The sequence below is a fragment of the Hypanus sabinus genome, chromosome 8 (assembly GCF_030144855.1).
Source record: "Hypanus sabinus isolate sHypSab1 chromosome 8, sHypSab1.hap1, whole genome shotgun sequence".
Classification (NCBI taxonomy): domain Eukaryota; kingdom Metazoa; phylum Chordata; class Chondrichthyes; order Myliobatiformes; family Dasyatidae; genus Hypanus; species Hypanus sabinus.
This window is the reverse complement of record NC_082713.1, coordinates 133445729-133465549: the sequence shown is the minus strand read 5'-3', so window position 1 is coordinate 133465549 and position 19821 is coordinate 133445729. Positions and strand designations below refer to the sequence as shown.

General features: G+C 41.3%; 1 protein-coding gene across 1 annotated transcript in view; it reads right to left on the bottom strand.

The window, feature by feature from the left end:
- LOC132397675 (metabotropic glutamate receptor 8-like) overlaps positions 1-19821 on the bottom strand; it is a 381459-nt gene that overhangs the window by 38127 nt on the left and 323511 nt on the right. The window contains exon 9 of the mRNA XM_059976443.1: positions 15703-16638. Within this exon, the coding sequence (XP_059832426.1) occupies positions 15703-16638 (936 nt within the window). The remainder of the gene's footprint in view (positions 1-15702; positions 16639-19821) is intronic.

The following is a 19821-nucleotide window of genomic DNA, read 5'->3' as shown; positions in this document are numbered from 1 at the left end:
CCTGGGATGGATCAAACAGCTTGCCATGATCTGTTTGGGATGTCAATGTGTCCAGAACATGCCAAGAGCAACACCTCTCCATCCCTAGAAATAGCCTGCATTGCCCTGGCAGAGGATTCATGTGGATTTTGTCATACGGTTCAATACATAAATTCTTGGTAGTAATGGGTGCAACTACAAAGTGGCCAGAAGTTTTGTGTTGATGTGTTGAGAAGCTTCTGCAAGGACTGGTGTATCAAGATATTTAGTCAGTGACAATGGACCATAGTTTGGTGCAGAACAGCTTCCCTCATTCCTGAAAATGAATGGAACAAGACATATTACACTGAACCGTACCATCCAGATAAAAATAGCTTTCTGTAAAGTTTGTCCATAGTCTAAAGAACATACTGCAAGCAATTTCAGCAGAACTCACTATGCTGGCACTGAATCAGAAGCACATCGATTTGCTCCTTGCATTCACAATGCAGCACACTCCACAACCAACAACTCACTAGCTGTGCTATTTCTTGATCATCCCTTGTGCTCATGCATGGATCTCCTCAAATCCATTCTCAGAAGGAATAAGGGGGACAAACAGCTGAGAACTCCTCAAGCAAGGAACTTCAATGTTTCACTCCTGACAAGCAGTCCTATCGAGGGGCTACAGAAATTATCAATATGGGTACCTAAAAAATTTAAGGCAGGACTGGACTACTCTCCTACACATTGCCGATTGCATTTGGTGTCAACTGGAGATGACACATTGATCATTTGAGGAGAGTAGAGCCAAGTGTTAGAGAAGAAAGGTGTCCAGAACTATCAGTACCACTTCCTGCAGTCCCAGAGTCAACTCCTACAACCATCATGAATGAGGTCCTAGAAGCTAAGATTGTATCACAGCCACAAGTCTCACCTGCCAAGCAGAATGACTAACCCTTATTAGGAAAGATGTTATCCCACAAGAGTAAGAAATCCTTCAAAGTGATTAAGTCTTTAGGCATAAAAATTTATCTTACTGTGGATGTTGTGATTGTTTTATATCGTATACTGTGGGTTGAGTTGTTCTTCGACCTTGGCAATCCATTTGCAAATGTTTCATCACCATAGAGACTAGGGAGAGTTGGTCATGCCGCTTAACAACCAGTTGAAGTTCATGGATCCTTGTGGATAGCTTTCTCCCAGTCTGGCCAGCATAACAGTCCTCGCATTGGATTTTGCAAACTACATTGGTCTTGTCCAATAGCATGGCTTGTTATTCAGAACTGCAGAGTACTCTCCTCAATGTTGCTGTTGGTGCTTGTGCGACCAAAATTCTATGTTCTTGGAGCATAGAATTACACAAACATTTTTTTCAATTAATTTCTGGAGGTACAAAACATAGCAAGGATACACATTGAATCAGAAGGACAGGCAGGCAGGCAGAGCAGTGGCATAGCTCTGTTGGTAAAAGATTGCATCAAATCAGTAGAAAGAGGTTGCATAGGGTTGGAAGGTGTTGAATCATTGCAAGGGTAAAAAGACCCTGATAGGAGTTATACACAGAACCCCAAAACAGTAAGTAGTAAGGATGTGGTCTGTGAATTACGATGGGAGATAGAAAATGCATGGCAAAAGAGCAATGGTGAAGCCTCACTTGGAGCATTGTGAGCAGTTTTAGGTCCTCTGTCTTAGAAAGGATGGGCTGAAACTGGAGAGGGTTCAAAGGAGGTTCACAAAAATATTACCAGCATTGAATGACATGTCATACAAAGAGCATCTGACGGTTTTGAGCCTGTGTCCACTAGAATTCAGAAGAATGAGTGGTGACCTGATTGATACCTATCAGATGGTGAAAGGCATTGATAGAGTGGGTGTGGAAAGGATGTTTCCTATGACGGGAGAGTATAAGTCCAGAGGACACAGCCTCCTTTTAGAATGGAGATGAAGGGAAATTTCTTTTGCCAGAGAGTGGTGAATCTGTGGAATCCTTTGCCACAGGCAGCTTTGGAAGCCAAGTCTTTACGTATATTTAAAGCAGAGATTGATAGATTCTCGATTGGCCAGGCCATGAAGGGATATGGGGAGAAGGCAAGAGATTGGGGTCGAGAGGGAAAATGAATCAGCCATGATGAAATGACAGAGCAGACTTGATGGGCCAAATGGCCTCATTCTCTTATGGTCTTATAGTCTCACAACAATGCCAAAGGTGAGGTTTTTCCACAGCTTTGTTTGTATAAGCAAGGTTCCATCTGTTTGTTCCCCTCATGGCCACGGTGATGTGTTGGTGGAATTTGGATAAAATGTCCTGCAGGTTAACATGATTGCAGTCTCCTGCAATTAGGAAGAAACCATCTGGATGCTTGTTTTGTAGAGAGCTGATGACAGTGTAAAGCTCTCCCATGGCATCCTTGGTCTTTGCACTCAGCTGATGTAGACTGCAGTGATAAACACAATGTTAAACTCCCTGAGCAGGAATGAGGTCATCATTTAATTGTAAGATGGATCAATTTCCCCAAAAAGTGACTGCTAACTACAGATAAGTTGTTCACCAACTTAACTTTGTTAATGTACACACAGATTTCACCTCCTTTGGGTTTCCCTGATAGAGGGTTCCTCTCTGCATGGAACAGAGTCACAGAGTTGAGTTAAAAAACTGAATCGAGCATGTTGTTGTTTAACCACATTTTCATGAAAACCAGAATGCAGCAGTTTCTCATCTCTCTCTATGCATTCATTCTCAGTAGGGCGCGTGGCCAAGCGGTTAAGGCGTTGGTCTAGTGATCTGAATGTCACTAGTTCGAGCCTTAGCTAAGACAGTATGTTGCGTCCTTGAGCAAGGCACTTAACCACACGTTGCTCTGTGATGGCACCGGTGCCAAGCTGTACGGGTCCTAATGCCCTTCCCTTGGACAACATCGGTGGCGTGAAGAGGGGAGACTTGCTGCACGGGCAACTGCAGGTCTTCCATACAACCTTGCCCAGGCCTCAGTCATCATCAAAAATCGACAGACAGCAAAAGATTCATTCTGTCAATTTTATTATCAAGCAAGCGGATGTTGGCCAGCAAAGCTGATGGTACTGCTGGTGTGGTTGGGTTAGTTCTCAGCCTCACTAGTACCCCAGCTCTCTTGCTTTCTCTCACACTGCCTGTGTCTGTCACTTTCTCAGCTGAGCGGCTTACACCTTCGCTGGGGCTCTTGTCCGTAGAATCCCTATTCAGTTTATAGTACTGCTATAAACCCTGCTGCCGGTGGATTAAATTTAATTTTGTCTAACAGTGTTCAGTAGCAATGTATTAGCAGAGCTTTAGATGACTGAGGTCCCTGACTTGAAACTTTAAAGCACTATCTAAGAATTTAAAGCTTGCACCATTATTGGGAGCTGGAGAGGCCACTGCATCACTTTATGCTGTTATGTCAGGGAAGACACTGCATGCTCATCAGCAATGGATGGTTAAAAATCACGTCTAAGTTAATATAGCATGCGGGTATTCTCTGCTCCTTGTGAAAGAACATGAGAAAACTTTGAGAAAAAATCTGCCAACAGGATTGGCTTAACCATTTACTGTACTGCAGGAAAACTAACAGCTGGAAGATACAAATAGAGGCAAAATCTAAGTGTGTCAGAGACGTTGCCATGGAGAGCCAAGGACTTAGCTAGGTAGCGCAGCATCTTCAAGAAACTAGAAGATACAACATATGTAAATATGAATGTTCCAAAATATCCTACTAGTATTCTTGCATCTGGTGCAGATTGCTGGAAAAGGCAGAAGGAATATTTGGTGTAATTCCAATAATCCTACAATCTGTGTACAAAGAGATTTTGACCATGTAGCAAGTGAATGAAAGGAGCCAAGTGTGGGCATTATGCTGCAACCAGAGCAAAGGTTGGCCTGGATCATACACAGAGAGTGAATGAAATATATGTACCTAAAAAAAAAACTTCAGCATAGCAATCCCAGGAAAAGCCAGGACAAGAGGTTAGAATAAAGAAGCAGCACCAGCAATCATAATAATAATGTAGGTTAAGTGCTAAGGAGAGCTAAATGGATGGTATGATTTCACAGAATGTCTTGGAGTCATCAAAAGTCCATAAAGGATTGAAGTTAGTAGAAAGAGCTTCCTGATTAATCCTGCCTCAAATAATTAAAATCACTATACTTAAGTTTCATAGAAATCTCATTTGCCAGTAGACAAAGCCTCCCCTTTAGAGGTCAATGTGCCAATGGGCAATTCAACTTCAGTCAATATCAAACTGACAATTTTATAATGAAAATTAATGGCAGCTACTGCCTTACTCTATAGTATGAATACCAGCACCTATCTATTGAGATGATGATGTCTTAAGCACTTTTATGCACTTATTGAGCTCAGTTGTGATAAATTAGAGCTGACCGAGTTCAAGCTGTATTTCAACCTGTGTCACCGCGCATGTGACACCACAGATGCCCCAGCAATCTGGGTTCAATCCTGACCTCAGGTGTTATCTGTATGGAGTTTCTTTGATGATGTAAACTTTGTTCAGGTGCTCTGGCATCTTTCATATCCCAAAGGTGTGCAGGTAGGGCAGTTGGCCACTGTCAACTGCCCCTAGTGTGTAGGTGAGTGGTAGAGTCTGGGGGAGATGACGGGAATGTGGGGAGAATACAAAATATGTTTAATGTTGAATTAGTTTAATTCAGTACTTGCTGGTCGGCATGAATTTGCTGTATGTTTGCTCGCTGTATGGCTCTATGACATGCTGGTTGCTATGGTAATTGGCTTCTGTAAACTACCCATAGTTGAGTGGTGGGTGCATTCCGGGTGGAATGGATGGGCCTGTGAGACATAATAAGTTACTGGGAAAGAGGACTGATAGGGCAGCTCTGAATTTTGTCACAGATCTGATGGAGTGAGTGACCTGTCTATTTCATGAGGAGATATGAAGAAGTCATACCAGGTGTGTCGGCAAAACTTGTTGGGACGTGGAGAGAATAAACTGAGATTAGTGTAACCAGGCGGTTGATGGCCGACCCTGTTTAATTGGGCCAAAAGGTCAGTTCCTGTACTCTATGTTTCTATCACTGGTAATGAAATCAGGGTAGGAAATAGATTTAAGATACAGATCAAATCGTATTGAATGGTGGAACACGCTCAAGTGGCCGAATGGCCAACCCTACTCTACAAACTGTTTGTCACCAAAAACACTAGGGAAAAAAGTAATCCAATTGTGTACATTCTTCTGTGTAACCTTAATGCAAGAATTTAACTCAGCAAGTGCTCCAACTTTGCTCACCTTGTCTTGCAAAACTCTACTTAGCTCCTTGTCATTATAAAATATTTCATGCCCCGGGGTTTCCTGTCACTCCAATTTGCTTACTTAGTCTGGCAAATCCAAATCAATACTCATCTAAGCCCCTGACTGATCGGTCATGCAGAGGTGAAGCTTTCTATCTATGTGGAAGAAAGCACTAAATCAGTCACCCAAAGTGAAGCAGGGCGACACAGCTTTGAGGATGCCCAACCTGTGAGTTAGGACGGCAGCAGGATGTGACATGTAGCCATTCATTTCAGAGTTCATGCCTACTGCCACTAACCCAGCAGAGTTAGATGTTCAGTGTTTCCACTTTCCATTCCAAACCACAGCAGTTTGTGAAATGAATGTGCATATGAACACATTTTAATGGAAGAAATTAAGTTAATTGATCTTTGGTTCCCAACCTTTTTTTATGCCATGGAGCCTTACCATTAAGTGAGGGGTCTGTGGACCCCAGGTTGGGAACACCCGGGTTAATACAACAAAAGATATGATAAATACCTTCAGTTTGTTATCCTTTTAAGACATACACCTGTTTATATCTGAAAACCTCGGATCAATAGTATACCACATGACATACAAGACCAATCAATATATATGCTCACAGATGATGAAATAGATTTCCCTTTGGTTTAAACATGAACACATTTCAGAACACTTCCTTAAGTCCATACATAAATTTAGCTTCCTTTCCTTTTGCACTTCACCCACTCTGCCTTACCCAGCACCCACACAAACCTTTTGCCCTCACCCTAAAGGGTCTTCTCTATCACTGCACTTCTCTCTAACCTGCAGTGGGAACAGAAGAACTGGTCCTAAAGACACATGTTGACAGTCTAATGATCTGTGTAAAACAAAAGATACATTAAATTCAGGTTTGTTTTCTTCACAGCACTGTCAGAATAGTAGGTTTGGGCTAGTAAGAACGTTTGATTAAAACCATGGTCACAATGCCAATTACATCCCAGACTGCCTTTCAATCAAAATGCTCTGCCAAGAACCTAAAGCCCCAAAGTCAGTGTTTAAATATCGAAACACAACATTGCACAATTCAGTGTTTACTGAGTTTGTTTGCAAATTTGGAGCAAGGCACAGAAACAACTACGTAGTATTAGAAAAGCAGGAATCTGGAGGCTATGGAAAAACATTGAACTATTACAGTTCATCTGTTAGATGCTCCTCCATCAAGTGAAGCCACTTTGTCATTTGCTTTTATTATGTGCTTTAACAGTGCCAAGTCATGAAACTCCAACCATTCTCTCAGACCTAGAAAAAGATCCTTAACATTTTGATTCACCAATATGTCATTTCTTGTCTAGACCCTTGAATACTCTGTTGCATCATTAAAGAACATAAGAACAAAAGAAAATAAAGCAGCAGTAAGCCATCCGGCCCCTCAAGCCTCCTCTATCATTGAATATGGTCATGGTTGATGGCCTCTTTTGTGCCAGTTCTACATGGCTTTCAATTTCCTGATCTTTTAAAAATATACCTATATTTTCCTTACATGCTACTATTATTAGTCTCCACAATCCTCTAGGATAGAGAACTGCAGAGATTAGCCAAAGTGTGTAAGAAGTTCCTGCAGTTTTGAAGGACCACCCCTTAATCTTGTAACTATGACCCTGCAATAAACTTATTGGCCAAAAGCAACAACTAATTGAAGTTTCCTGGCCCCCTCTGTCCCGCTGAACAGTTACCTTCCATTTGCAAAATACTGAAAACAAACGCACGGAAAATGGAACAGCATTGAATAAAGAACATAGTGATAAAGAGCCCATCTAACACATTTTCATTAAGTGTGAAGTAAAACTGATGGTCGATACTTCTAATAGTGTTGTGTGCGATTTGATTCCAAATGAATGAATTAGTGGATAATTTTCTGCCAAATGATAATACCCCTTCATATTCAAACCCCAGGAAATTTATAATATCTATTAATTTCATGGCTCTGAAAGTCCAGCTCAGTGTCCTTGCCATCAGAGGTGGAAACGGGTAATGCTGACTAGCAGGACTCCAGTGAAGCTGTATAGGCCAGATGCCTGTATAGTGGATACAATGGACCACAGAAACAATGATGAACTCCAACCAGGCCATCAACTTTGGATGATGGAGATGGGAGGTCATCATTGGCCTATGCTTCATGTAAGATCAATACTTTGAAATCACCTCCGTGCTCCAACCTTAAAGCTGGTCTTTAGGAACCTAATTACAAAAATGGAGGTTGTTCTGTGTTCATTCAGACTGTGGTTAGACTGACTTAATTTACCTTCCTTTGTTTCGCCTTCCTTGATTTTTTTTTTCTCCAGCAGAGGTTCTATCTCAAGTACTCAAAATTTCAAGTAATTCTGCATTTTTATCACTTTTGAGGAAGAAGGTACCAAATTCCTAATGATTTCCTAATTTCATTCCTCAGTGCTTCTCACCCCAATCTCAATATTATGTCCCTTTGTTCTGGCCACAACCATTTACAACTTCAACTCTTCAGCATTTAGAAACCTTAACTATGTCACCTTTCAAAAATCAAATCAAGTTTAATTGTCATTCAAACCATACAAGGATACAGCTGAATGAGACAGCATTTCCCTGGGGCTAAAGTGCAAAAACATACACGTGCATTCAAAAGAATGAGAAAGGAGAAAAAAAACATAGTCATGTAAGAAAACAAATTTTTAGACCAGGTTCCTAGGCAACGAGTCCCACAAATTGATGTTTCCTGGCAGTCCAGCCTATATTTCCACTAGAGGGCAGCACTGTTGAGAGAGGACATCTCAACTGAGCCCCAACACCATAATACAACGAAAGCCCAAGATAGAGGCCTGGTCCTAGCTACAACCGAGGCAACACTACTGCCTCGCCACCTGTCCCTCCACCAAACAAGAGAAGCAGGCCTGCAGCAATCAATGTCCAGCAGAGTCTTGCGATTGCAAAAGAAACATGTACTTTGATTCACTCACGTTTTCACTGAACGCCAACTTGGCGCCAACTCTAAGCCAGTGCATCCGAGTTGCACACAGAGGCATGGTCTCCTTCCAGACCAGCTCTCTTGAACCCGTATCTTCAACCTATATCTATTCCACGGTGGTGCTGTATATCAAGACTGAATCAGCTTTCTGAGATCCTATTCACCAGGACTATCGAATTCCAGACCTCATTGTGCCTTAGTCCAGATATGGACAAAAGAGCTGGAAGCCAGAGCTGAGGTGGCTGTGATTACCCCTGATATTAAGGCAGATAGCAACCCCCTTTATAAGCATACTTCATAATGAAATGATACACAAAGCACTGAGATACCAGTTTATAGTTTAAGAGGTTTACATTACCTAAAATATGGGTCATGGGGCCAAGTTAATCACTTTCCATTTTGTTTCTCTCAGCCAATCTGAACCTTTGTACCTCAGAAGAGAGCCTCAGGAAACCTAATTATATATTAATGATAGAATATTCCGATAGAGCATTTGGCTATATGATAGGTCACACCATACCATGCTGTGGTGACCTGATTCAGGATTTTATCCAGGTTAGGGTAATTTGCTTTGTGTTATAGCAAATGAATAGCATTTTTGGGCTAGTTTTATTTAGACCAATGCTCATTTGGAAAAAATATAACTTTTGACGTCAGGTGGGGCTCAGATTGGTCCTGGTTGAGTTATTAACTTTATAACTCTAAGGCAGAAATTTATTTGGCATTTTTAGTCCTGTGTAAATCAGTGATGTTGGGTTAATAAAATTTGAAACAGTCCACGAGAGATATGTTCACATTTACATTCTGGACTTTATTTCTCCTGCTCTTTGCTGCCTCACACTTTTTTTCAATAACTTTCTCCCATTGAATGTGGCGTTGCGTGTCAGGATGGTATTGAGGGTCAGTAAAACAAACTGCAGTTGACTTATCTGAATCGTGGGTTCTCACCCTGTTACAATAGCAACGATGATAATCCGAAACAAATAAAAAGTGTTTGTTGGTGTTTACGACGTAAATATGGACAACTATCACACCTCAATCAACTCAATCAGTCAGGCATTCACACTATTGATAAAACAGCTGCCTTAACTACTCAGCCAAGACTGCTCTCTATTCTTTTTCCATAACTTCAAGGTTGGATAGGTTTAATGTGTGCCTGATTATTTGAAATCTTTCAGCAATTCCCATCAGTTTGAGCCAAAAGATGTAATTGCATATGCATCATCCACAGTGGATGCACATGTCATTGTATCAAACTTTTACCATACCTCACCACTAACAATTCGAATGATAATCAAAGTGCTAAAGTACAACGAAAGCAAACATTCTCCTGACAATTAGCGCAAGCTCATCGCCACACGTAACATGGGAACATACACAAGCACGAACGGGAACTCACACTGCATAAAGGGGAAATGAATGTAAATCCTCCTGTCAGAAATAAGGTTTTGAGGGATAAAAGCACATGAATTTTGAACCTAGGTACAAACTTTATTGGGCCTTATTACATGAGCAAAAAGCTGGACCATGGAGCAAACAGCTGGATAGCGGGACTAGGCGTTGACTCTTTCAGAGACCCATTTAGAATGGTCTAAATGGTCTTCTACTGTGGCATACTATTCAGCGATTTTTTTCAGCTCCACCCATCACTCCTAAAGACAGAGCAAGCATTTACTTTTCTTATGGTATTTATCTCAGGGATAGAATAATTAAGTCCTACATTCCAAATAAATATTGAGCCATTATTAAAATGTGATCTGAAGAGTCATCAATACCCTCTGCTGAAAGATGCCCAGTTTCATAATCTCTAATGTCTTGGAATGGGAGGGGCCATTCAGCCCATCATATCTATGTTGGATTACAGAACGTTCCCATCTATCCCATTCCATCTTTTATTTTGGAGAAACCTATACTCTCTCTTGACCATCAAATCCCTCAATTCTTCTGCCTCCCGTCCACTTGACAGGCAATGTACCATCTGCAATTAACCTACAAGCATATTTTTTGGATCTAGGAGAACAACTGGAGCGTTTGGGGGAATCATGCATGTTCACACAGAGAATGTGGCAATGCCAAGGTCAGGTTGAACACAGGTCACTAGACTGTGTTTCAACAGCACTACAGGCTGCTCCACTGCGTTGCTCAGGTGGAAATCATCAAGCTGGACATCTCATACATTATATTAAATGTCTGATTAATCTAACATTTGTACTGATTTCATGTAACCCTCTGCCATGTACAATGACTCCCAGTTACTACAGATTATCTGCCCTTTAATAATTAGGGAGCCAAAGGTGTGCCCTTTAGCACCACTGAATTCTCTAATAATTATACCCCAGCTCTCTATAATTATTTATAACAGTTTGTAACTCTGCAAGGCATTGGCTTTCACCACGCTCAGATTATCTGAATTCTCTCTATGAATATCAAACTACTCTCATCTCCAAATTATGTTGCATGTGGCAGGTTATTTCATCAGGGTATCTCTGCTCTCTCAAACGTTTGCTTGTGATACTGCTTCAGCCATCTGTGGGTTAACTGTAAGGTACCAGCAACACTCCGATAACAACTACAAGCAAAACTCCTCCCAGTTCAAATAATGAATGAGTCTCAGAATATGAGGAGGTCACATGAAATTGAAACTAACCCGTTAAGATCATTCCCATGGTTACAGAAAAGAGAAACTTAATTGTTCAAGCACAATTCATAACAAGATATAAATAATAAGAACCAGCTTTGAATTATAATATCTGCTTCAAATGTGGTACAGGTGTTTAACAGGTGTTTAAAGGAAAGTTAATGTGAGGAAAAGAATGATGGTCATTACTCAAATTAAAGTGGGAAATTGTTGAAACTCATGTAAAAATCACCCAACGACATTTCTCAAGTCTGTTTTGTCAATCAATTACTTACTAATATCTTTCTTGATTTGCTATAGGAGATGTAAAATAAGTTGGGGTAAATTGGAAATGATGAAGCTTTATATCAAAAGAAATCTCTTTTCTTTGTGAGTACTCTGTATGTGCCTTCTATTGGTAATGACTATAAAACAACTCTCCTCTATATTAGTAAGTACTGGCTATCCAGCTGGACCTACCTCAGAGAGATAAATGGTCGATGTAGGGAAGTGAAAATTAATGCAAGGGTTGATTGCATTGGTTTTGGAAGTAAGACACATTGCTAGTGGACTGTGATTTGCTATTGCCTCACAACTCTTTACTGTTATATTTTGTTGCTCTGGTACAAAGAGCTTCCAAAACAATGAAATATAATTATGAATAGACCAAGTGGTTATTTGAATATATTCTGTCTGCCATTGAGAACATGCCTGAACTTTTCCCTCAACTGCACTTCCCAGTACAATCTCCATATCCATTGATTCCCTTAATATCCAGAAATCTGGCAAGCAGGTCTGAAAGAACACAACAACTGTCGGTTTACAATTATCCCGGATAAAGAATTCCAAAGGTTTACCATCTTCTGCTATACTGATATCCAGCCCATTGTCAAATATCAGCTGTAGCCTGTATCCCCATCTTATGCAGAAATTCAAATGCAACAAGACCTACACTTCAGCCAAAATTTTGTTCTTCACACATCAACACCATTTCCCCTCAAACTTTAAATTAAAAGCTGTAGAATTTGCAAATCTGAAGTAAAAACAGATCATGCTAAAAATACTCAGCAGGTCAGGTAGCATCTGTTTAAATAGAATTAGAGTTAACAATTCAAGGCTACAACCTTTTTTCAGATCTTTCATCTCAACTTTAGTATAAGTATTGCAGACCTGAAATGTCATCTGTTTCTTTTTCCATAATTATTGCCGGACCTGCTCAGCATTTCCAGCACTTTCTGCTTTTATTTCTCTAGAACTGTTCAGTCTAAAACCTTAGACTTAACAAATGAAGAAAATTATGCTTACAATTAATCCAATTCATTCATTACTTAGATGGCAACATACAGCAGTAATTCTTTCAATCCTCAGCCCAAACCTCTTACGTTAGCACATAGTCTTCCTCCAACACAATTTCAATTGGTCTTTTTGTATCGCAGATATGAAACTAATCATTCATCAGCAGTTTTACAGAAAGGTATATCCAACTGTATTTTATTATACTTTGGTAGTGTCTTCAACAGTATTAAACAGACAAACCTAACAAAATATCAATTCATTCATTTCATCAATAAACCCAAACTGACCATTCGTTACCAAGGAAAGGTGTGAAAGTGCAGCCTTTCAGGTAGCTTACCTCTTCAGGTACCTTTGGTGGTGATGCACCATCAATAACTCTTGGAGAAGTGAGGTGAGATATAGGCTTTTATTGGCTGGAAGAAAGAACAAGCAGCAATTGACCACCATGCTGCATCCTGGAGACTGAGGCCGGGGCGATGTCCCCCAGTCCGGGATCCGTGGGAGGAGCCACAGGAGCAGTCAGCGGGGTGGGGGGGGGGGTCCGTGGGAGGAGCCACAGGAGCAGTCAGTGGGGGGGGGGGGGCGTGTCCAGACAGGTATATGTAATTCACCATAGGTGGCATGGAGAGGGGAGACTTGCAGCTTGGGCAACTGCCATTTTATGGTCTTCCATAAAAAAAAACCTTGCCCAGGGCTTGTGCCCTGGAAACTTTCCAAGGTGCAAATCCATGGTCTATCGAGATGAACGGAGGTCTACAATGCACACACCTCTTCAGGGGAGCTCTCCTGATGAATAATTGACACCAGTAAAACCCTGGTCTTCACCTCTTTGCAGTCTGCAGGATTTTGTGCACAAATTTGCTGCTACAATTCTTGCATTATGTTAGCCGCTGCACTTTAGAAATATATATTTGGTTATGAATGCTTTGACAGTTTGGCAGTTGACAGTGACAAGCATCCCAAGGTTATGAAAAATGCTGCACAATTTATGGATACACTACTTTTGATTCTTTGAATAGTTTTTCTGTCAGATTGTCCATTCTAACACAACTCTTTTTTTACTTAATACTTGAATGAAAGGTTGGTTGAGATTTCACGGTTGGTTTTTAGTCACACCCCTTTATACTTATCCCAGCGTTTGATGTTCCCTAATGTGTACACATGTCTACTTGTCACTATTAATAAATACAGCACTGTGCAAAAGTCTCAGGCACATATACAGTACATAGCTAGAGTGCTGAAGACTTTTGCACTGTACTGTTATTTGTCAACGAGGGGTAGAGAGCGAGTTTGTAAATCTGGCGGGAGCAAAGGATGTTGGTGGAGTGCCATGGGACGGGGGTGGTGCAGGTGCAGACATATCTAGCCCTGAGACACCAGGTAAGGTAACTTGATTCCAAACAGTTGGTTTATTCATTATAGAATGTCTCTCTGACACATTCCACTCTCTCCTCTCTCCATTCTCCTTTTCCAAACCATGATTTTTCCCACTCTCTGTCCCCTTCCACAATAGCGACCCATATCAGAAACATGTTTATCATCACTCACATATGTCATGAAATTGGATTTTTTTTTTGCAGCAGTACCGTGCAATACATAAAATTACTACAGTACAGTGCAAAAGGCTTAGACTCCCTAGTTATATATATGTGCCCAAGACTCTTGCACAGTACTGTATGTTGAAAGATCAAAGTAATGCTGGCTTTTTTACTATAGTACAAGCACATACAAGGAATATTATGGAACCTGTATTAATGCAGTCTTTAGTGCATGAGTGATTCTTTACAATAACTCACGTGGAATAAAAATTACTTTTGAAAATTTCAAGACAATGTTCAGTTTGCTCTGTTGCATAATCACATTGAAATTTAAGCAGTAATCAAATTTTTATTTCATCTTTATTCAATGCTGCTGCTAATATTCCACATACCTCTTCCACTCCTCACTCATCCCATATCTCTCTACTTCTTTTTCCCATGTGTTCTTAATTAGCTCCTCCTCAAAACAAGTCCATGCTATTCACCTTAACCATGCCATTTGATACTGAGTCCAAATCAGAATAAGGTTTATTACCACTGACATGTGTTGAAACAATTGCTGGTTTAGTTTTTCCTGAAATCACAGTAACTTCTTACTGTATAACGATTTTGGGATCTTCCATAATTAGCCATCTAGGTGCCATCGAGGACACGTTTACAGAAGGGTGCTGAGAAAAGGTCAGCAATATCATAAGGGATTTCATCCACTCTACTTATGGACTGTTTGTCTCATTCCCATCAGGGAGAAAGCTATGCAGCATCCATACCAGGACCACTGGACTCACAACCAGTTACTTCCATCAAGCCATCAGGCAGAGCAGCACCTCCACTCATTAACAAACCCCACCACCACTACATTAACATCACCTAGTGTAACTTTATGTACTTACAATCAGTCTATGGATGACACATTGTGTTTTATAGGACTGGTTTTATGTTTACATTAATTGTGTAAACAATCTAGAATCTTGAATTTTAAATACATAATATTCAGGGCCTCATCAGGTCACTCTTTAGCTTTTGGCTTTACATTTACCATCAATGACATTCTGCTTACCAGACTTGAATGTGTGCTTTCACCATTTATCCTCCATTGTGAAGTTCTGCACCATGGAGATGAAAACGGATCACGATTGTCCAGATTCTGTTTTCTTGCTCGCTCAGAGCACAGGCACTGTTCCCAGTTTCTGATGTACTGAAATGAGCTCAAAAATCTATGGCGGGAGAGTCACAAGGGCATGTCTGCTAAAACACCCCAACTAGCATCATTCCCACCTTAGTACTGTGGAAAGTTATTTGGTAACAGGGATTGAACGTTGGTACACAATGTCACAACTGGTACACCAAAGAAACTGCACAACCCTGCATTTAATAATTTGCTCATGCCTTGATCACACCTCTTTTGAGGTGTTCAAAAGCACAACAAGATCAAAAAGCAAAGGTGCTACTGATGTCATAGTCATGTGCTCTCAGCAATCGATGGAGTAAGGAAAGAATCATCATCAATAAGCTTACTCAAACCACTGAGATACAACGGAGCTCCCGGCAACAGCCCCATTCTTCATTCGCTCATTGGTAGCTGATAACTCTAAGTAGGTATAAGAAGAGTTCACCATGATATTAATGACATCAATGCAACTGAGCATTCAAAACTGAGTGCAATTGATGCTTGATACAATGCATCAGTACTAGATGCTACATTTTGTCCACCTTCTTTGGTGATATGTTCACTTCTTATTTTGGCTTTGGATTGTTTAGCCATCTTGAGCTAGGAGACTATTGTAGACCCATTTAAGGTGAATTGATGTACCTTATGGATGGCATCTGCAGAAGGTACAAATGGATAGAGCTTCCACCAGAAAACAGATAATACATTATTCTTTTAAAAGGAGTTTTCAGGGCATTACTGATGTTCATTTAGCAATGAGAGATTAAAACAAATACATGTAGATGAGATAAAACAGACGTTCAATGAGAAACATTGATACCATGCAATAATGGAAGGCCATCAAAGTATTAAAACCACTTACCCTTTCTGCGGACTGGGCTGTGCCAAAAAATATTGGAATAAAAGCTAACCAAATGATGCAGGTGGTGTACATGGTAAACCCAATGGGTTTGGCTTCATTGAAAGTCTCTGGAACCCCTCTGGTTTTAATTGCATACACAGTACACGTGACCATCAGCAGAATGCTGTATCCCAGAGAACAGATGAGAGAAAGGTCAGAAATGTCACACTTGAGAACGCCCCTGGCATTTTCTGGGTCAACTGTTCGCTGCTCCCCATAGTCCACAATGGTATGCGGAGGATCAACAGCAAACCAGATAAAGACTCCCAGGAGCTGCAGAGAGATGAGGCTAAAAGTGATTACCAGCTGGGAAGCCGGGCTGATAAACTTGGGAGCAGAGACAGATGTCTTACCTTGCTCAAATATTCTGTGAATTCTGTTAGTCTTGGTGAGCAGGGCTGCATAGCTAATGCACATACCCAGCCCTAAGAAGATTCGCCGGAAGGAACAGAGCACTATGTCGGGAGTTGCAATCATTAGGAAGGTTACAGCATAGCACAAGAATATCCCAGTCAGCAAGACATAGCTTAGCTCCCTGCCAGATGCCCTCACTATCGGTGTGTCGTTATAACGAATAAAGGTTGTTATGACAAATGTGGTGGCTATGATTCCCAACATAGCGATGAAGACAGGTACGATTGCCCAAGGAGAATGCCACTCTAGCTTGATTATGGGGATAAGCTGACAGTCTGTGCCATTTGCATTGGGCTTCCTGTTGAACGGACACATCTGACAGGTTGATTCATCGATCTGGTACTGGTAGCCCTCACAGCGCTCGCAGTGCCAGCAGCACGGCACGCCCTTCACCGTCTTCTTCCTCTCACCGGCCTTACATGGCTGACTGCAGACTGACTGTGGAATGGCGGGTCCTCCGCTGCCCCACTGCATGTCCTTCACCTGAAAAAATGATCAGTCATCAAGTCATCTACCGTGTGCCACATAAAAGGCTATGGCAGGTTGTACAATAACATTTAAAGAAACTGAAATAGCTTTCTCACATAATCGGTGGCATATTAATCACTGAAAGAAATGTTCATATTAAATCATGGCAGAAAAACCCATCCATTAATGGGTGATTAACCAAAGGTAGTGCAATTTGAAATATTTTGTGACTCATAGGGTAATTCAATGTAGAAATGGAATTTCTGGGCCAACTTGTCCACAATAACCTTTTCAGCTAGTGTCCTCTAAACCAGGGGGTCCCAACTGGGGTCCATGGACCCTTTGCTTAATGGTATTGGTCCATGGCATAAATAAGGTTGGGAACCCTGCTCTAAATGGTCCAAGTGCCTCTTAAATAATGTTATTATACCTGCTTCAACATTGTAAGTAGCAAGGATTAGCAAGTGTAATAGTCTAAGCACAAGCAGATCGCTGGAAAGAATCTTTGCCTGATCACTGCATGGGGAGATCCATCTGGTGGAGGAGGTGTAGCCAGGTTTGTAGACACCAAGTCACAGTGAATGGGATGGCAGGCAGGACTCTGCTTCTCAAGCACTCTATTGATTCATGAGCAAAGCAGCTACGTTATACCTTACACATCCCTTTCAGATCATTCCTGTTGGCTCAGCCAGCACAATCAGTCGAGTTAGAAACATGGAAAACCTACAGCACAATACAGGCCCTTCAGCTCACAAAGCTGTGCCGAACATGTCCTTACCTTAGAACTACCTAGGCTACCTATAGCCCTCTATTTTACTAATCTCCATGTAGCCATCCAGGAGTCTCTTAAAAGACCCTATTGTTTCCACCGCCGCCGGCAACCCATTCCATGCACTCACCACTCTCTGCTCAAAAAACTTACCCCTGACATCTCCTCTGTACCTACCTCTGTTGCCTAGGTTTAATATCTACTTGTGGTGCTGCCTGACTCAAAGTTTGCATGCTCACTCTGTGACTGCATAGACTTCCCAGTGCAGCCCTGGTTACCTCCCACATCACAGCAATACGCAGGTGGCCTCTGGTATGTAGCTGAGTGGTAGAATCTGGGGGGGAGGTGTCAGTAATGTAAACAGAATAGGTTGCAGGGAAAGTAAGAGGGGAATGGAACTGCTTTGTGGATGCAATGGGTGAAAACGGCCCCTTTACACATCAGATCAGAATATAATGATTACCCAAAGCACTCTGGAACCAATGAAATTCTTCTGAAAGGAAATTAGTGTGCTAATGTAGGAAAGAGAGCAGCCACATTTTGTGTAGCATGCTCGCACAAACAGCCACCGAAGCAAACAATCTCAATTTAGAAATATTCAGCAAGGGATACAAATGGATCAGGGTACCAGAGATTAAATCATCTTCGCAAAATTACACTCCATTTAATGTTTCCTCCGAAAGGTAACATTTCCAGAGCATTTTTCTACTATTGTTCTGGAGAAACAACACATGACCTTCAACCTAAAGCAATTTAACTGATATAAAACCCAAATGGTTTACATTATGCCAGGAAGCCTCACATTCTTCATTGATTGCAGTCCACATGAGCATCCAGTCCCGCATCAAAACTGATACTTTATAATAACAAAGAATATTGGTTTACCCAGATCCCCACAATCTTATAGATTCATAGAGTCCTAGAACATTACAGCACAGAAACAGGCCCTTCAGCCCATCTAGTCCATGCTGAACTATTAATCTGCCTAGTCCCATCAACCTGCACCTGGAGCACAGCTCTGCATACTCCTCCCAACCATATACCTATCCAAATTTCTCTTAAATGTTGAAACTAAAGCCACAACCACCACTTCCACCGACAGTTCCACGTTCTCATCACACTTGGAGAGAAGACGTTCTCCCTCATATTGCCAATAAATATTGCAACTTTCACCCTTAACCTGACTTCTAGTACAAGTCTCATGCAACCTCAGTGGAAAACACCTGCTTGTATTTACCCTATCTATAACCCTCATAATTTTGTATATCTCTGTCAAATCTCCCCTCATTCTTCTACTCTCTATGGAATAAAGTTCTAACCTATTCAACTTTTCCCTATAATTCAGGACCTCAAGCCCCAGCAACAACCTTGTAAATTTTCTCTGCACTCCTTCAGTCTTACTGGCATCTTTGCTGAAGGTCGGTGACCAAAACTGCAAACAATACTCAAAATTAGGCCTGCTCAATATCTTATGCAACTTCAATGTAACATCCCAACTCCTGTACTCAATATCTTGATTTATAAAGGGCATTGTGCCAAAAGTTTTCTATCACTCTATCTCCCTGTGACGCCACTTTCAAGGAATTACAGTCCTGTATTCTCAGTTCCCTCTTTTTACTGCACTCCTCAGTGCCCTACCATTCACCTGTAAGTCCTACCCTGGTTTGTTCTCCCAAAGTGCAACACCTCACACTTGTCTGTATCTAGTTCTATCTGTCACTTTTCAACCCATTTTTCCTGCTGGTCCATATCCTGCTGTAAGCTCTGACAGTCTTCAGCAATGTCCACTACACCCTCAATCTTGGTGTCACCCACAAGTTTGCTGATCCATTTTACCACAGCATCATCCAAATCATTGATATAGATGGCAAATAACAACGGAACCAGCACTATTCCATGTGACACACCACTAGTCATGGGCCTCCAGTCAGAGAGGCAACCCTTCACCACCACTCTCTAGACTGTCCTGCGAATCCAATCTCATCTTGAATGCCAAGTGACTGAACCTTCCTGAACAACGTCTCTGGCAGGACCTTGTCAAAGACCTTGCTAAAATCTACATAGACCACATCCACTGCCTTACCTCCATCAATCAACTTCTCTGGTAACCTCCTCGGAGAACTCTGTAAAATTGGTTAGACATAACCTAACATGCACAAAGCCATATGGACTATCCACAATCTGTCCCTGTCTAACCAAACACTTATATATCCAATCCCTTAGAGTAATTTCCAATAACTTAACCACTACTGATGACAAGCTCACTGGCCTATAATGTCCTGGTTAATACTTCGAGCCTTTCTAAAAGAATGGAACAACATTAGCTATCCTCCAATCCTCTGGCATTCACTCATGGCTAAGAATCTTTTAAGTATCACTGCTAGGGTCCTTGCAGTTTCTAAACTAGCCTCCTACAGGGGCTGAGGGAA